Here is a 15,431-nt window from a genome sequence, read left to right as displayed (position 1 = left end):
AGCCTCTAATTCCACCAGGTAAATAAGTACAGATTTCTCTGGAACGCAGTGTCCCTACTAGCCCGAATTTAGTATCTATAGAGAGCAAATCTTAATACAAGATGAATGCTGGGTGTGTTATGATTCTGACATGTTCTGTAGCGGAGATACAGGCATTAGACAAACTTGTGTGAAATTTACTAAGACTGAAGAGATAGCAGGGTCTGAGGAGACCAGCCCTGTTAGTGATGTCACAAGGCTGTAGTTATTTATGTGACTCCACTTTGCCCAGCCTTCAGAGTCAGCAGAGTTTTACTTAAGGAGCGGTTTCTATCCAAACCTCCTGATGCACTGGGACATTTGGGGAGCTCCGCCCACTAGCCTGGTTCTGCCTGCCAAGATCTGAACACAAGTAAGTGTTGATTTTTTATTTAATCCCTGTTATTTTTATAATTACCGTGTACATATTTTCAATCGTCTCTTTTGTAACATCTTTATATGCCTTTTTATAAACACTGCCTTAAATCTTTTATGGAGTATAATATTTAATATACTAGATTCGTTCTTCTGCTCTAAAACGTACCCTAAGTCTTCTGAAGGGAATTACGCTACTGTTTTGGGTTAGCTTCGGACCCATTTAAACGAAGCTGGTGGCAGCATACCTTGTACGGTGCCTTTGGGAGTCGTTGTAGCGACTGCGGCGTTGATAATTATTTTTCCTGCCTGAGCGTGAGTAGTTAAATTGCCTCACTGCAGCGTGCCCAATAGCCAGTATATAGCAGGCAGCCTTTTTGGTGACTAATTACCCTAGGTGCAGTACCTAGTCTGACCTGAGGGTGAGGGGGGCGCTAGAGAGCTGCAAGTTTCAAGTGGAACTGTAAAGCAGGATATACATAAATCCCTGCAGTTCGTGGTATATTGAAGAGCAGTGGGATACCTACAATAAGCCCCTGCTGTAAACTAAGAGGTCAATAGCCCTGTGTGTGTTTTTTCATCACATTGTAGTAGTGGAGGGATAACTAAGATAAGCCCCCCTGCACATGTGAGCCATCTGTTGGCCTAAAGTCACCCCGATCTGTGATGTGGGGGTGACGGTCACGGTGTGAATCGTGACCTCTTGGTGGGAGCGGTGTGGATTCGTGACATATTGGTGGCAAGGCGGTGGGATCTTAGAGCATTAGTGATTTGGTTTGAGCAATCATTCCCCTCACTAAAAACTTGCAAAGTTCTTGCGAGGACTCTGCGCAAATAAGTTTGGAGAACGAACTCAGTGTTTATTAGTCCTGAGACAATTGTGTGTACTGGTAATTATCCCTTCCCTTTCTCTTTGTTTTTCTATCCTATCTTTCATTTGGCAACCATGGCTGCAAAGGGAGAAGAGTGGTATAAGCAGCTTAAAGGTACCGTCACACATAGCGACGCTGCAGCGATACCGACAACGATCCGGATCGCTGCAGCGTCGCTGTTTGGTCGCTGGAGAGCTGTCACACAGACAGCTCTCCAGCGACCAACGATCCCGAGGTCCCCGGTAACCAGGGTAAACATCGGGTAACTAAGCGCAGGGCCGCGCTTAGTAACCCGATGTTTACCCTGGTTACCATCCTAAAAAGTAAAAAAACAAACGCTACATACTTACCTTCCGCTGTCTGTCCTCGGCGCTCTGCTTCTCTGGTCTGGCTGTGAGCGCCGGGCAGCCAGAAAGCAGAGCGGTGACGTCACCGCTCTGCTTTCCGGCTGACCGACGCTCACAGCCAGAGCAGGAGGAGTGCAGAGCACAGCGCTGGAGGACAGAGAGCGGTAGGTAAGTATGTAGTGTTTGTTTTTTTTACTTTTAGGATGGTAACCAGGGTAAACATCGGGTTACTAAGCGCGGCCCTGCGCTTAGTTACCCGATGTTTACCCTGGTTACCAGCAAAGACATCGCTGAATCGGTGTCACACACGCCGATTCAGCGATGTCTACGGGGAGTCCAGCGACGAAATAAAGTTCTGGACTTTCTTCCCCGACCAGCGATCTCCCAGCAGGGGCCTGATCGCTGCTGCCTGTCACACTGGACGATATCGCTAGCGAGGACGCTGCAACGTCACGGATCGCTAGCGATATCGTCTAGTGTGACAGTACCTTTAGAAAGACACTCTTATTGCCCTTTGCGAGGTGTGGAAGATCGACACCACGAACAAAAACAAAGGCCAACTGATCGCGGCTCTGGTGCAACGGGAAACTGGCCAGAGCCCAGTGGTCGTATAACCCGGCCCAAGCAGAGGGGATGCTGCAGTAGAGGTCCAACCACTGAATGCCGGCCCTACTAGCAATCAGGGCGAATTGGACCTCCACCTGCCGGCGGCCTTCGAAGAATTCCCCACTGATGACCATGAGGGACGTCGGCAGCTGATTCTGCAATACCGGCAGGAGGCCCAGGCCCAGCAAGCCAAGCGAGAGGCCCGAGCCGAGCGAGAGGTCCAGGCCCAGCGAGTTGAGCGGGAGGCTGAGAGAGCCGAGCGCCAAGCCCAAAGAGAACATGAACGGGAGATGCTCCGGCAGGGTTTGATGCCCTCCACCGCCCGGAGCCGTGAGCCCAGCAGCGCTCTGATACCGAAGCCCTGGCCCAATCCCTTTCCTGTTATGGAAAAGGACGGGGACTTGGACACTTTTCTGCGGGCCTTTGAGAAAGCCTGTAGGCAGTACCAGCTGCCTACACAAGAATGGGCACGATACCTGACCCCAGGGCTGAGAGTCAAAGCTCTGGAGGAGTTTGCTGCCCTCCCTCAAGAACAAGATGGTGACTATGGGGCCATCAAGCAGGCCCTGATCGCAAAGTACCAGCTTACACCCGAGGTTTACCGTAGAAAGTTCCGGAACCTCCAACGTGGCCCACACGACAGTTACAGTGATGTGGCACATGGACTGGGGACCCACTTTGGCCAGTGGACCCAAGGACTGTCAGTGACCACCTTTGCACAGCTGTGAGACCTGATGATCAAAGACCAGTTCTTACATCTTTGCCCAGCTGAGGTGCGACAGTTCGTGATGGACAGAGAACCCAAAGACGTGACGAAAGCAGCGCAGATTGCCGATGCCTATGAGGCCAACCGTAGATCGGAAGTGTGGAAGATAGTCACCACCAGCTGGAGAGGGGGTAAGCCTGCATCCAACGCCAGTACCCCTGCCAGCCAACACACCAGAGGTCCTGTCCCCGTGGCCAACAGCACCAGACCTACCACCGAACCTCGCCAGTGTTTCTTCTACAAGCGGACTGGCCATATCAGTCCCTACTGTCCAGACAAGCCGAAGAATCCCCCATCCAAGGCCCCAGGGCCTAATGCAGTTCTTTTGGTGGGTGGTGTGGCTGGGAGGGTGTGTGACAACGTACAGCATGTCACTGTGGGAGGCCATGTTGCTACAGGCCTCAATGACACCGGGGCTGAACGAACCCTCATCCGACCCGAACTGGCGGCCCCTGAAGAAATAATTCCGGGGAAAACCCTAACTGTCACTGGGATTGGGGGCATCAGCTGTCCCTTACCAATGGCCCGGGTTTATATTGATTGGGGTGCCGGGAGCGGGGTGAAGGAAGTGGGGCTGTCTGATAATTTGCCCACTGATGTTTTGTTGGGGACTGATTTGGGGAAGATGGTTGCATACTACGTCCCTGACACCCCTCCCCAATCTGCTAATAAGGGTAACGTAAACCCAGATGATGATGATGATGATAATGATGATGATGATGATGGGAAATCGCATGTGTTACCTGACCATGCTTTATCTTGTAATGATGCATCTGATAACCATTTTTTCCCTAGGATTGATGGTGAAAATGTTGTACCTGTGCCAACCGAACCTGATAATGATTTTTCTGTGAAGGTTGATGTGTCCATAGGTACAGGAGTGCTCAGCCACGTCGCTCTGCGGAGTGAGACGGCTGAGGAACCCCTAGAAGGGACAAGTGTCGGTGCTACAGGAAATAGGGAGAAGCATGGGAACCGTGAGAAAGGTGATGTCATGAAATTGACCAGTGCCACCGAGGAAGGTAACTGGCCCATAAGTAGCACTGCCCCTGAAGTGTTGGGGGTGGATGAGGAGGTAGAGCCCATAGCAGCGCCGGCTGATGGGTCTGTAGAAACCCCCGGGGAGACAGCCTACGTAGCTGCTGTCACCCGGAGTCAGAGTGCCCGGAACGCAGACAACTGTCTGCCTTCCGGACCTGTTGTGAATTCTGCTCTTGGGCTCCCTCCGGTGGTTATGAGTGGTAGTGCTGCTGGCTTTGGATCACAGCATTTATCAGGTGTGTCCACTTGTTGCAATTTGGACTGGGCTATTTAGTCAGTGCCAGTTGTCCATTGTTTTTGGAGGATTCACATCCCTACCTGGTCTCTCCTGTTTTGCTGTTCATTTCAACAAAGATAAGTTCTGGCTTTGTTTTTGCTGTCCACATGCTGTGGACCTTATTGTTCAGTGCTTTTTCATGTTTTGTCTTGTCCAGCTTGGTCTGTGTAAGGATTTTTTCAGCCAAGCTGTATCTCTGGAGATGCAGATATACCCTCCATGTCTTTAGTCAGATGTGGAGATTTTGTATTTTCTGTGGTGGATATTTTCTAGTGTTTTAATACTGACCGCATAGTACTCTGTCCTATTCTTTCTTTTTAGCTAGAATGGTCTCCTTTGCTAAATCCTGATTTCAGACTGCGTCTGTCATTTCCCTCTCCTCTCACAGTCAATATTTGTGGGGGGCTGTCTATCCTTTGGGGATTTTCTCTGAGGCAAGATAGTTTTCCCGTTTCTATCTTTAGGGGAAGTTAGTCCTTAGGCTGTGTCGAGGTGTCTAGGGAGTGTTAGGCACATCCCACGGCTACTTCTAGTTGCGGTGCTAAGTTCAGGGTCTGCGGTCAGTACAGGTACCACCTTCTCCAGAGTACGTCCCATGCTGCTCCTAGGCCACCAGTTCATAACACGAACCCTCCTCAGCCATCATTGTGACTGAACCAGAGGTGGACCCAGAGCAGGTCCAAGAGGGTTTCCGTGGGGAAGAGACCCTGACATTGCTTCTGGCTTCCCCTAGCCAGGAGTTTCAGGCCGCTCTGCACACAGATGCGAGCCTAGAGGGTTTGAGACAACTCGTCGAGACGCCCACCTCCGTGACTGAGAAGGAGAGGGTGTTCTGGGAACGAGGAAGGTTGTACCGGGAGACAGTACCTGGGGAATCACAAAAGGAGTGGTTGAGGGAAAGACAGCTGGTCGTCGTCCCGCAGCAATTCCGGGGTGAGTTGTTATGGATTGCCCATGAGATCCCGCTAGCTGGACACTTGGGGATCAGCAAAACTAAGGCTCGGCTGTCTCAACACCTCTATTGGCCTAAGATGGGGACAGATGTGTCAAACTACTGCCGCTCCTGTATCACTTGTCAAAGAGTGGGGAAGGCGGGGGCCTGCTCTTAAGGCTCCCCTGATCCCGTTGCCAGTGATAGAGGAGCCTTTCCAGAGGATCGCGGTGGACATTGTGGGCCCGCTGGCCGTCCCCAGCAGCTCTGGAAAGCAATACATCCTTACTGTGGTAGACTACGCTACCCGGTACCCAGAGGCAGTAGCTCTGTCGTCAACTAGGGCAGAAAAGGTGGCGGATGCACTGTTGGCCATCTTTTCACGTGTAAGATTTCCCAGGGAGATGCTTACTGATCAAGGGACCAATTCATGTCTCACCTAATGGAGGCTCTCTGTAAAAGAATGCAGGTGAAGCACCTGGTATCGAGTGCGTATCATCCACAGACCAATGGCCTGTGTGAACGCTTCAATGCTACCCTCAACCAGATGCTACGCATGCTGGTTGAGGCCCAAGGGCGCGACTGGGAGCGGTACCTCCCACACCTGCTACTCGCTTACCGAGGGGTTCCCCAGGCCTCTACGGGGTTCTCCCCCTTCGAGCTCCTGTATGGCAGGCGAGTCCGGGGACCCCTTGGGTTGGTAAGAGAATCCTGGGAAGAGGAGCCGAACCCTTCTGAAGTGTCCATAGTGGAGTATGTCATGCGCTTCCGTGACAAGATGCAGACCTTGACGCAGTTGGTGCATGACAACATGACGCAGGCTCAGGCTGACCAGAAGCACTGGTACGACCAGAACGCCCGGGAGTGGACGTACCACGTGGGTCAAAAGGTGTGGGTGCTGGTCCCCGTACCAACGGATAAGCTTCAGGCAGCCTGGGAGGGCCCGTACGTCGTCCAACAACAGCTCAACCCGGTCACTTACATGGCCACACTTGACCACGCTCGGGGTAGGCGAAAGGCCTTTCACGTCAACATGATGAAGGATCATTACGAACGTGAACCTTTCGTCTTACCCGAAGACGGGGAGGAAGACACCCTCCTGGACATGCTGGCCCAAGCTAAGGCCGGTAGGTCCATCGAGGATGTGGAGGTAAGCGCCTCACTAACCGAATCCCAGCGGTCGCAGTTGCGGACCAAGCTGGAACCCTTCCGGGCCGTTTTCTCCAACCGACCTGGAAGGACTGAGTTAGCAGTCCACGAGGTGGACATCGGGAATCATGCCCCACTACGGCGAACCCCCTATCGAATCTCCGACCAGGTGCAGCAATTTATGCGCCAGATATATGAGATGCTACAGCTGGGGGTGATTCGACGGTCAAAGAGTGCGTGGGCCTCACCTGTAGTTCTCGTGCCAAAGAAGGACCGGACCACCCGGTTCTGCGTGGACTACAGGGGGCTCAACGCCATCACAGCCTCTGACGCGCACCCAATGCCGCGCATCGAAGAGCTGCCTGAGAGGTTAGCTGGCGCAAAATACCCGACAATAATGGATCTAAGTCGAGGATACTGGCAGATTCCCCTGAGCCCCGAGGCGCAGGAGAAGTCTGCCTTTATCACACCCTTTGGACTGTACGAGTCCACGGTCATGCCCTTCGGCATGAAGAATGCCCCTGCCACTTTCCAGCGGATGGTCAACCTCCTGCTTCAGGGACTGGAGAAGTACGCAGTGGTGTACTTGGATGACATTGCCATCTTCAGTTCCTCCTGGGAGGAACACCTGCAGCATCTCGAGGAGGTGCTCAGGCGAATTCACCGAGCTGGACTGACTATCAAGCCGGGAAAGAGCCAGATGGGCATGAGTGAGGTCCACTACCTGGGACACCGGATAGGCGGGGGCACCATGAAGCCAGAGCATGGCAATGTTGATGGGTTGGTCCACCAGGGTGAACCTGCTGAGGTGCGCATGGAGGAGCACCATGAGGTCCTGCCTCCGTAGCGCACACCTGAAGGGGGAGGTGTGAGAAAAATGTATATAATAAGTTTAGTTTCTCCTTTACTTCAGGGTTTAGCTTTTCTTTTCAATGGGTGTAGAAGAGCTTTTATTGCTTCTTGCTGCATTCCTGACTTTCAGATCCCAAACCCCTCATGCCCCTCCTAAAGGAATTTTTACGACCATATAGCGCTAGCCTCTAATTCCACCAGGTAAATAAGTACAGATTTCTCTGGAACGGAGTGTCCCTACTAACCCGAATTTAGTATCTATAGAGAGCAAATCTTAATACAAGATGAATGCTGGGTGTGTTATGATTCTAACATGTTCTGTGGCGGAGATACAGGCATTAGACAAACTTGTGTGAAATTTACTAAGACTGAAGAGGTAGAAGGGTCTGAGGAGACCAGCCCTGTTAGTGATGTCACAAGGCTGTAGTTATTTATGTGACTCCACTTTGCCCAGCCTTCAGAGTCAGCAGAGTTTTACTTAAGGAGCAGTTTCTATCCAAACCTCCTGATGCACTGGGACATTTGGGAGCTCCGCCCACTAGCCTGGTTCTGCCTGCTATGATCTGAACACATGTAAGTGTTGATTTCTTATATAATCCCTGTTATTTTTATAATTACCGTGTACATATTTTCAATTGTCTCTTTTGTAACATCTTTATATGCCTTTTTATAAACACTGCCTTAAATCTTTTATGGAGTATAATATTTAATATACTAGATTCGTTCTTCTGCTCTAAAACGTACATTAAGTCTTCTGAAGGGAATTACGCTACTGTTTTGGGTTAGCTTCGGACCCGTTTAAACGAAGCTGGTGGCAGCATACCTTGTACGGTGCCTTTGGGAGTCGTTGTAGCGACTGCAGCGTTGATATAATTATTGTTCCTGCCTGAGCGAAAGTAGTTAAATTGGCTCGCTGCAGCGTGCCCAATAGCCAGTACATAGCAGGCAGCCTTTTTGGCGACTAATTACCCTAGGTGCAGTACCTAATCTGACCTGAGTGTGAGGGGGGTGATAGAGAGCTGCAAGTTTCAAGTGGAACTAAAAAGCGGGATATACATAAATCCCTGCAGTTCGTGGTATATTGAATAGCAGTGGGATACCTACAATAAGCCCCTGCTGTAAACTAAGAGGTCAATAGCCCTGTGTGTGTTTTTTCATCACATTGTAGCAGTGGAGGGATAACTAAGATAAGCCCCCCTGCACATGTGATAGCCGTCTGTTGGCCCAAAGCCACCCCGACCCGTGACGAGGGGGTGACGGGCACGGTGTGAATCGTGACACTGCTGTATAATATAACTGATATCTGGTGAGCGGTGATGTCACTGCTGTATAATACAACTGATATCTGGGGAGCGATGATATCACTGCTGTATAATATAACTGATATCTGGGGAGCGGTGATATCACTGCTGTATAATATAACTGATATCTGGGGAGCGGTGATATCACTGCTGTATAATATAACTGATATCTGGAGAGCGGTCATGCCACTGCTGTATAATATAAGGGATATCTGGGGAGCGGTGATGTCACTGCTGTACAATATAACTGATATCTGGGGAGCGGTGATGTCACTGGTGTATAATATAACTGATATCTGGAGAGCGGTGATGTCACTGCTGTATAATACAACTGATATCTGGGGAGCGGTGATGTCACTGCTGTATAATATAACTGATATCTGGAGAGCGGTCATGTCACTGCTGTATAATATAAGGGATATCTGGGGAGCGGTGATGTCACTGCTGTATAATATAACTGATATCTGGGGAGCGGTGATGTCACTGCTGTATAATATAAGGGATATCTGGAGAGCGGTGATGTCACTGCTGTATAATATAAGGGATATCTGGGCAGCGGTGATGTCACTGCTGTATAATATAACTGATTTCTGGAGAGCGGTGAGGTCACTGCTGTATAATATAACTGATAACTGGAGAGCGGTGATGTCACTGCTGTATAATATAACTGATATCTGGAGAGCGGTGATGTCACTGCTGTATAATATAACTGATATCTGGAGAGCGGTGATGTCACTGCTGTATAATACAAGGGATATCTGGAGAGCGGTGATGTCACTGCTGTATAATATAACTGATATCTGGAGAGCAGTGATGTCACTGCTGTATAATATAAGGGATATCTGGAGAGCGGTGATGTCACTGCTGTATAATATAAGGGATATCTGGGCAGCGGTGATGTCACTGCAGTATAATATAACGGATATCTGGGCAGCGGTGATGTAACTGCTGTATGATATCACTGATATTTGGAGATTTCTCAGGATGGTCTTAGGAGTACTCTCCGGGTCGCTCACCTCCTCCGTTCCGGTAGCAGAGGTATGGGAACCTCCACACATTGCCCAGCCCCACAGCGTAGCCCACACTGGTCAGGACAAACTCGATCTGATTGCCCCAGTTTCCTCTCTTCAGGTTCTCGTCCCTCTTGGTGGCTTCGCCGGGCACCGCTCCATTCTGTAAGGGAACAGTCAGGTTATTAGTAATATCGCAATAATCGCGGTCCCACCAGTCGCAGACGCCGTCATATGCAGTGTTGCTTATCGGCGCAGACAATGCTCTGTGAGCTACACGCCTGACTCCCTCGCCGCCTCCTTCACACACGGGCTGGATTTCTGCACTGGTGTCAGGGACTCGGCAACACGGAGAGTTTTCAGCCACTGATCACAATCCATGAATGTTTATGTTCACTGACAGCAAGCAGAGGTCACAATGGCAGAAGGATGTCTCATTCCACAATTATTGAGAATATAGTGAACAGAGGCTCCGACCAACCCTCATCTCAGGGCATGGAAGGGCGGCCGCCTATCAGGAGCCCTGGCCACGCCGACCCCAGTACAATGATCTCAAGAGGCTTCTCCACGAAGATTCCTCACCAGAGACCGCTGCAGACGACCTCAAGGCAACAGAAGGGTTAATGCGAAGAACACCGGGAGCGTCCGCCCCTCACTATACAAAACATGCAGACTGCACCAGAGGAACTGTCAGAGGGTCCTGGGGCTACAATAGGGGGTTATACCATATGGAGCTGACCCAGTCATTGTGAAAGCTATATACACAGAATTCTTCTGCTTCAGAGCTGAAATCTGCAGCCAGTCAACAAAATTTCAGAACATTTTATCTAATAAGTTCGTACTGAAAAACAGCGGATTTACCATCCATATGTTCAAAACTGCAAATCTGCTTTATATATAGGTTTACCCCATTCACACACATCTACACCAGCAGAATAGTGAGTGCAGCTCTGGAGTGTAATACAGGAGGTAACTCAGGATCAGTAATGTATGTACACAGTGACTGCACCAGCAGAATAGTGAGTGCAGCTCTGGGGTATAATACAGGATGTAACTCAGGATCAGTAATGTAATGTATGTACACACTGACTACACCAGCAGAATAGTGATTGCAGCTCTGGGGTATAATACAGGAGGTAACTCAGGATCAGTAATGTATGTACACAGTGACTGCACCAGCAGAATAGTGAGTGCAGGTCTGGAGTATAATACAGGATGTAACTCAGGATCAGTAATGTAATGTATGTGCACAGTGACTGCACCAGCAGAATAGTGAGTGCAGCTCTGGAGTATAATACAGGATGTAACTCAGGATCAGTAATGTAATGTATGTACACAGTGACTGCACCAGCAGAATAGTGAGTGCAGCTCTGGGGTATAATACAGGATGTAACTCAGGATCAGTAATGTAATGTATGTACACAGTGACTGCACCAGCAGAATAGTGAGTGCAGCTCTGGAGTATAATACAGGATGTAACTCAGGATCAGTAATGTAATGTATGTACACAGTGACTGCACCAGCAGAATAGTGAGTGCAGCTCTGGGGTATAATACAGGATGTAACTCAGGATCAGTAATGTATGTACACAGTGACTGCACCAGCAGACTAGCGAGTGCAGCTCTGGGGTATAATACAGGATGTAACTCAGGATCAGTAATGTAATGTATGTACACAGTGACTGCACCAGCAGAATAGTGAGTGCAGCTCTGGAGTATAATACAGGATGTAACTCAGGATCAGTAATGTAATGTATGTACACAGTGACTGCACCAGCAGAATAGTGAGTGCAGCTCTGGAGTATAATACAGGATGTAACTCAGGATCAGTAATATAATGTATGTACACAGTGACTGCACCAGCAGAATAGTGAGTGCAGCTCTGGGGTATAATACAGGAGGTAACTCAGGATCAGTAATGTAATGTATGTACACAGTGACTGCACCAGCAGAATAGTGAGTGCAGCTCTGGAGTATAATACAGGATGTAACTCAGGATCAGTAATGTAATGTATGTACACAGTGACTGCACCAGCAGAATAGTGAGTGCAGCTCTGGGGTATAATACAGGATGTAACTCAGGATCAGTAATGTATGTACACAGTGACTGCACCAGCAGACTAGCGAGTGCAGCTCTGGGGTATAATACAGGATGTAACTCAGGATCAGTAATGTAATGTATGTACACAGTGACTGCACCAGCAGAATAGTGAGTGCAGCTCTGGGGTATAATACATGATGTAACTCAGGATCAGTAATGTATGTACACAGTGACTGCACCAGCAGAATAGTGGGTGCAGCTCTGGGGTATAATACATGATGTAACTCAGGATCAGTAATGTAATGTATGTACACAGTGACTGCACCAGCAGAATAGTGAGTGCAGCTCTGGAGTATAATACAGGAGGTAACTCAGGATCAGTGATGTAATGTATGTACACAGTGACTGCACCAGCAGAATAGTGAGTGCAGCTCTGGAGTATAATACAGGAGGTAACTCAGGATCAGTAATGTAATGTATGTACACAGTGACTGCACCAGCAGAATAGTGAGTGCAGCTCTGGAGTATAATACAGGAGGTAACTCAGGATCGGGCGGCGCCCGGCGGCGGGCGGTGTCGCCCCCTTCCCCGGCCGCTCCGGAGAGGCCGGTGGTGGCGCCGGGTGGCAGGCGATCCGCCCGCTTGCCCCGCGCCCCGGAGCGGCTCCAGGTCGGGGAGGGGAGGGCCTCGCCGCCTCGCAGCTGCAGGCGTCTTCCGGAGGCCTCGGACACCGCTCGGAGTGCTGGGGAGGCTCCGCCCAGCCACTTCCGGTCCCCGCCCACCCACTTCCGGTCGCGGCAGATCAGCGCTGAACACAGCGCTGGCCAGTCCTCGGTTGCCTTCCCTGCGGGCACATATACGCCGCCCGCAGGGGGTAACCTGGGGGCTGGTTTTAACCCCTCACTTTCCCCACAGTGCGCTGATCGGTCGAAATCGACCAATCAGCGTGCTGATTTATCACCTGGCCTGACCACCAGCCTACCCCCGGCAGACGCAGCCCTGATGCCTGTACGGGGGTATCAGGGGTCAGGCCGGAGAGGTCACAGGGCGGCTGAAGAGCGCGTTGTTCGGTCCCATGGGACCGAGCAAGGCGCTCAACAGCCGCGCAGCGGGAATCACGGCGACATCGCAGTAAACGCACCAAACACAAACACATTATCACCTCCCCCCACTGCCCAAAACCTAAATAAAAATTATCCGGTAACCGCTGCCCCATCAAATCCCAGTAATGGGGATGAATATGGTTACCTCCTGACGCCCCCCCTTCCGATTAGCGTTACAGGACCATCTACGGCCAATTATCCCCCTCTGTCTACTGATAGAATCCCCCCCATTGCACCGCATAATAACGGCGGACGAAGGCGTAGGCGCCGCACGTCCTCCCAATCTTCCTCCGATAACTCCCGTCGCCGTTCCCGCTACTCCTCTAAACGCCCCTCCCGTCACCGTCGCAGACGCAGCTCTCATAGGAGCCGCCGCAGATCCCGGGCCTCAGGATGGCTTTCATCAGCAACATCCGAGGGGTCCGAGGTATCGCTAAGTCCGGATAAGAGTCATCGTGAACGTGGCAAGTCCTCTAAATCGCGGGCACCCTCTAGGGCTTTCAGCCGGGGAGAACAATCCCCCGCGGCTTCCAGCCACAACAACCATCACGCAGTCGCTGAAGACGGAGCCATCAATCCGCCACTATGTGGTAGTAATCGGGCTCCCCCCGCGGCTTCCAGCCACAACTATCACCGCGCAGTCGCTGAAGACGGAGCCATCAATCCGCCACTATGTGGTAGTAATCGGGCTCCAACGCACGATACTCAGCACATCGGCCAGTCCCACGCTGTAGCGGGAGCCAGAGTTTCCCCGTCCTGCGACATCCCCCCGTCAACATCGGCGGGGGTTCCTCCAGGATCGGTGTCCACTCGTCCAGAATCACACAGCGGTGAGTGTTCCAAGGGTAGCGAGGAAACGTTACGCTACGGGGTTAATGTGAAGGAAATGGAGCTAACTTCACCGTTAAAGGAGATAATCCTGCAATTATCTCAGGCAAGGGGAAATGTGGTGAACAATTCAATACCACAGTCCGCTAATCTACACAAAGATGCCTTCTTCTGCGGGATCAGTCCGCTAGGCGCTCATATAGACCAGGAAACGAGACTGAAGATATGGAGCAACGATTACATAGATATATGGTCGCTGTTATCAGCCGACCAACAAACGGTGGATAAAGCGAACGATAGGGGTTTTGATAGGGGGAGATCGAAAATTGCTCTAACCATGAATAATTGGATCCAGGCCTTCGCAGTATTGGGCTGTATTATGGGCCAGAAACATCCGGAACGCTGCTCCGAATTGTTTATATATCAGGACATGATATATAGTTCGTACAAGTCGCACGGCGGTTCAGCCTGGCGAAGGTACGACGAGGAGTTCCGCAGGCGTCTGGCCCTACAGCCCAATCTAGGCTGGGGGGTAAAAGCGACAGACGTGTGGTTGCGTATGATGTTGTCTCAAAAGCAGCCCCCCTTTTCAGCCACGACCACTAATTACTCCGGAGCCGCAGGTCAGAACTCAGTGGTCGTGCGAAAACCCGGGGCCTGCTGGCTATATAACGAGGGAAACTGCCGTTTCCACGCGCTATGCAAATTCAGACACGAATGCTCCGCTTGCGGGGGGGACACCAAGCATCGAGGTGCACTCGTCAGCCGCACAAAGGGCCTACAAGGCAGAACCCCAGTGAGCGTAACCGCGATGGCCCCCTGGCTAAAGCTCTACCCCAATAAGAAAGCGGCTCAGCAGCTGCAGGCGGGATTCTCCGACGGGTTCTTTATTCCCTTTAGGCTAACAAGAACGCCAACCCTATCCGATAACCTTAAATCGGCTCGCGAATTCCCCAAAATTCTTAGGCAAAAAATTGGAAAGGAGGTAGAATTGGGTAGGGTAGCAGGCCCCTTTACGTCGCTCCCCTTCAAAAACATTAAAATATCACCGTTAGGCATCATACCAAAAAAAGGAACCCGGTAAATACCGCCTAATCCATCATTTATCTCACCCAAAGGGCGATTCGGTTAACGACGCAATTACTCCAGAAGAAGCTTCTGTCTCATACGCGTCTTTTGATAGGGCGGTAGAATTAGTGCGGGCGGCCGGGACCGGCGCCCTGCTCGCCAAATCGGACATTGAATCGGCATTCCGTTTACTACCCGTGCACCCCGAATGTTTCCACCTGCTGGGCTGCAAAGTGGACCAACACTATTACTTCGACATGTGCCTCCCAATGGAAACGGGCAGTAAATCCCTAATTCACTACCTCGACGATTTCCTGTTCGTCGGCCCCAGAAATTCTAAACTCTGCTCCGATCTACTAGAAAAATTCAAATCTATCTCACTCAAATTCGGCGTGCCATTGTCACCGGAGAAAACGGAGGGTCCATGTAATGTATTGCCCTTTCTGGGCATTGAAATAGACACCAACTTGATGGTGTTCCGCTTACCAGAGGATAAAATACAAAAAACCCTGCAAATGTTCAAAGGCTTCCGCGAAGTTAAAAAGGTAACCCTACAGCAAATGCAGGCGTTATTGGGTCTACTGACGTTTGCCTGCCGCGTAATGCCGGTCGGCAGAGCATTCTCGCGCAGACTATCTCTGGCAACAAAAGGCGCTTCGCAGCCCGGCCATAGAATTAGGCTCACTCGTTCGCTAAAAGCTGATCTGCTGGTATGGCAGACGTTCCTGCAATCGTACAACGGTCACACGTGTGTCATGGCTAGAGAGATCACAAGCAAGGAATTAGGGCTGACAATAGGGTGGAACAAAAAGGAGGGTTTCGCAGCAATCTATAAAAACCAATGGTG

The 15,431-nt window shown here is 50.7% G+C and overlaps 1 protein-coding gene across 5 annotated transcripts in view; it reads right to left on the bottom strand.

The window, feature by feature from the left end:
- Positions 1-15,431, bottom strand: part of SLC6A9 (solute carrier family 6 member 9) — a 224,919-nt gene that overhangs the window by 73,974 nt on the left and 135,514 nt on the right. For all 5 annotated transcript variants that reach the window (XM_069735854.1, XM_069735853.1, XM_069735852.1 and 2 more), the window contains one exon: positions 9,552-9,708. In XM_069735854.1, the coding sequence (XP_069591955.1) occupies positions 9,552-9,708 (157 nt within the window). The remainder of the gene's footprint in view (positions 1-9,551; positions 9,709-15,431) is intronic.

This window comes from Ranitomeya imitator, chromosome 8, assembly GCF_032444005.1.
Source record: "Ranitomeya imitator isolate aRanImi1 chromosome 8, aRanImi1.pri, whole genome shotgun sequence".
Classification (NCBI taxonomy): domain Eukaryota; kingdom Metazoa; phylum Chordata; class Amphibia; order Anura; family Dendrobatidae; genus Ranitomeya; species Ranitomeya imitator.
Note: the sequence above shows the minus strand (reverse complement) of the source record. Positions and strands in the feature narration are given on the sequence as shown.